General features: G+C 67.9%; 1 protein-coding gene across 1 annotated transcript in view; it reads right to left on the bottom strand.

Moving 5' to 3' along the window:
* Positions 1-2,935, bottom strand: part of ATG2A (autophagy related 2A) — a 17,113-nt gene that overhangs the window by 2,974 nt on the left and 11,204 nt on the right. The window contains exons 27-34 of the mRNA XM_045297176.1: positions 2,660-2,830; positions 2,393-2,522; positions 2,103-2,308; positions 1,675-1,883; positions 1,415-1,532; positions 345-539; positions 154-255; positions 4-75 (exon numbers count right to left, since the gene is read on the bottom strand). Coding sequence (XP_045153111.1) covers positions 4-75; positions 154-255; positions 345-539; positions 1,415-1,532; positions 1,675-1,883; positions 2,103-2,308; positions 2,393-2,522; positions 2,660-2,830 — 1,203 coding nt within the window. The remainder of the gene's footprint in view (positions 1-3; positions 76-153; positions 256-344; positions 540-1,414; positions 1,533-1,674; positions 1,884-2,102; positions 2,309-2,392; positions 2,523-2,659; positions 2,831-2,935) is intronic.

The raw sequence follows: 2,935 nt of genomic DNA, 5'->3' as shown, positions 1-2,935 counted from the left end.
GGCGGTGGTTGGGAGCATGGGGTTGATGGCCGCCGCCAGGCTGGTGAAGAAGTCTTTGAGGAAGAAGATGGCGTCCTGCGGAGGCGGGGAGCGGGGCTCAGGTGCGGGACGGGGGGGCGTGGCTGGCTGCAGGGACCTGGGACCCCTGCTCACCTGATCGACGTTGAGCCGCAGCGGCATCAGCGAGACGCGGAGGCAGCACTCCGGGGTCCGCAGGCTGGCCGTGGGGGCCACGTGCAGCGCTTTGATGGTGAGCTGGGGGGCAGGGTGAGCTCTGGGTGTCTGGGTGACAGGCACCGCCCCCCAGCTCGGGCCTGGACAGGGGCCGCCCCGCCCAGGCCTACCATGTTGGAGTGGGAGCGCCGTGGCATGCGCTCGCTCGTGTGCAGGTACAGAAACTTGTTGATCTGCGAGGAGGCCAGGCGGTCGCGCACCTCCAGCTCCTGCACGATGAACACCTGGCGCGACAGGGGCTGCTCCTCTAGCCCCAGCACGGGGGCCGAGGGCTCTTCGGGGTACACCTCGTGCTGGAAGCTCACCTGGGGGGCGGGGGCAGTCTTCAGCCAGGACCCCAACCTGAGCGTGGCAGTCACGCCCAAACCTCCCACAGGTCTGGTCTACCTCCTGGTGCCGCAGGCCACCCCACCTGCCCACCTGCTGTCCTGAGAACCACGCCTTTTCCTCAAATTCTCCAGCCCCTTCCCCAGCTTGCCCTGGCTTATCCCCCAGGGTGCATCGGGTGTGCTCAGACCCCCAGGCCTCACTGCCCCTCTTGGGGGTCAGCCTCCCAACCCTGAGTGGGGGGGGGGGCCTGGTTTTTGGGGCGGGCCCCCCCCAACACTTGGGAAACAGCGCTGGCAGCTGTAACCTGTCGCCAGCAGCCGGAATCCATTCGGCCAGCCCTGAGCAGGCTCCCATGGTAGACAGGCGGCTACCTGCTCTTTCTGGGCGTCACCTTCAGTGGAGCCCTGTCTCCCCTCACAGTTCTTCCGGCCATCAGACTCTGGCCCCTGGCTCTGTGGGCAGTGCCCTGCCTGGGGCTGCTGAGAAACCCTGTGAGGAGCCAAGTCCAACTCTCCAGGGGGTCCACCCGCTGGGTACTGGGGGTCTGTCTCCAGGGCCATCCCCGGCCCTGAGCCAGGACTGTGCCCAGCGCACATCTCTCTAGGGCTCCTGGCCCCATGGGGGCAGGGGGTGGGGTGTCTCCCTGATCCCTCTTTACCACATCTCCTTCTGTTTGACCATCACCCCTCCCGGTCCCGCAGTACACATTCGGCACCAGCAGGCACACTAGTAAGATCTCCTGAGGCAGCAGGGCAGACTCTGGTGCCCTCCTCGAGGCCCAACACCAGGTGTGCAGGGAGCCCACGTCCCAGAAGTGAGGTCCTGGCCCCGACCCGGGGGGCTAGCTCACCTTGCTGAGCTGGATCTCCATGAGGACATGGTGCTGCCGCCCACTGCCCCCCTTGGTGCGCCAGGAGTTCTGGGGCCTGTTGGGGCCGGAGCAGCGGGAAGGGGAGGCCCCTTTGGCCCTAGAAGGAGAGGGAAGAGGGGCCATGCTGATGCTGGGGTAGGTGGGGGACTTCCTTACTTCCCTCCTCTAAGGGCCAAGGACTCTCTCTCACACTGGTGGGGCAATGGGAGGGCCGCCCTGCCCCTGGCACACCCCATCACCTGTGACTGGGGTGGGGGCCGAAGTCCCGTCCGCCGTAGAGGTGCCAGACCAGGGAGATCTCTCGGAGCACCAGGCGGCTACTGGGTACCGGGAAGTGGGCGGGTGCCCGCAGCAGGTCCGTGCTGCCCAGAGGCCGTGAGAAGTGCCCGTCCTGCACAACGATGGGCCCTGGGAGCAGCTGAGTGACCACGGGCTCCCCATCCCGGGGCTGAGGAAGAAGGGGGGGCGGTTGGCAGACAGCCTCTCCCTCCCTCTGCCCCGTCTCCTGCATGAGATGACCCTCCTGAACTGCCACCGCCTGAGCCTGGGTCACGGCGGCTGCCCCCTGCCGCTGCAGCTCACTTCCTGGCAAGCGTGGGGTGCCAGCTTTCCTTCCTGACCCCATCCCCGAGACTATGGGGACCGCCCGCCCCGCTCTCTCACTCACGAGGATGCCCAGGCCAGGGGCATCAAGGATGCAGAACTCGTCACTGTCCAGGGTGTCTCCGTCGGCCTCTTCCTTGTCCTCCTCCTTGTTCTCCGGCCGGTGGTCGCAGGCGGGGGCTGTGGCAGATGGCGATGGGGGCTGGGCCCCGCTGCGTTCGCCTGGGAACAGGTAGACGGATACGGGGGAGGCCTGAGGGAGGGAGCCACCTGTGGGAGAGAAGCCAGGGTCGTGAGGGGCTGGAGCATTGCCAACCTATACCACCGCCCCGGGCCCCGAGCACCCCTGCTCACCTGAGGGCTGGGCCAGCTCCCGCAGGCTGCGGCCTGTGTCGAGGAGGGCATCGGTCAGGTCCCGCTGGTTGATCAGGGCTGTCTCCAGGGGTGGTGGGCAGGAGGGCAGGGAGGCGGGGCTCTCGGAGAGCTGTGCCGGTTGGGAGAGGGGGTCAGTGCTTGGGGCGACGACAACCCCCGGGGGCTCCCCGCAACCCCAGGCCCTGGGGGCCATGGCAGGGGAGGGGGCCTGGCCGAGCTGTGCTAGCCTGAGTGGCCAGGCCTCACCTGTACCTTCTGGCCGGCGATCTCCGTGGGGCTGGGGGGCCGGGGTGGGGGGTGCAGGTCTCCCGCGCTCAGTACGTACTGGAGCAGGTTGACCAGCAGCGCGCAGGAGTCGGCGCAGCTGTGGACATGCACCACGTTGTTGGAGCAGCGCAGCTCGAACAGCGGCTGGCTCTGCAGGTGGGCAGGGGCAGGGGGGTCAGGGCAGGCCCCATGCACAGCCCCCACCAGACCAGTCTGTCTGCCCGCCCACCTGGCTCCCTGGACAAGCCCTACTGC

The sequence above is a fragment of the Echinops telfairi genome, unplaced genomic scaffold (genome assembly GCF_000313985.2).
Source record: "Echinops telfairi isolate 266 unplaced genomic scaffold, ASM31398v2 ScPeMD7_7417;HRSCAF=8455, whole genome shotgun sequence".
Classification (NCBI taxonomy): domain Eukaryota; kingdom Metazoa; phylum Chordata; class Mammalia; order Afrosoricida; family Tenrecidae; genus Echinops; species Echinops telfairi.
Note: the sequence above shows the minus strand (reverse complement) of the source record. Positions and strands in the feature narration are given on the sequence as shown.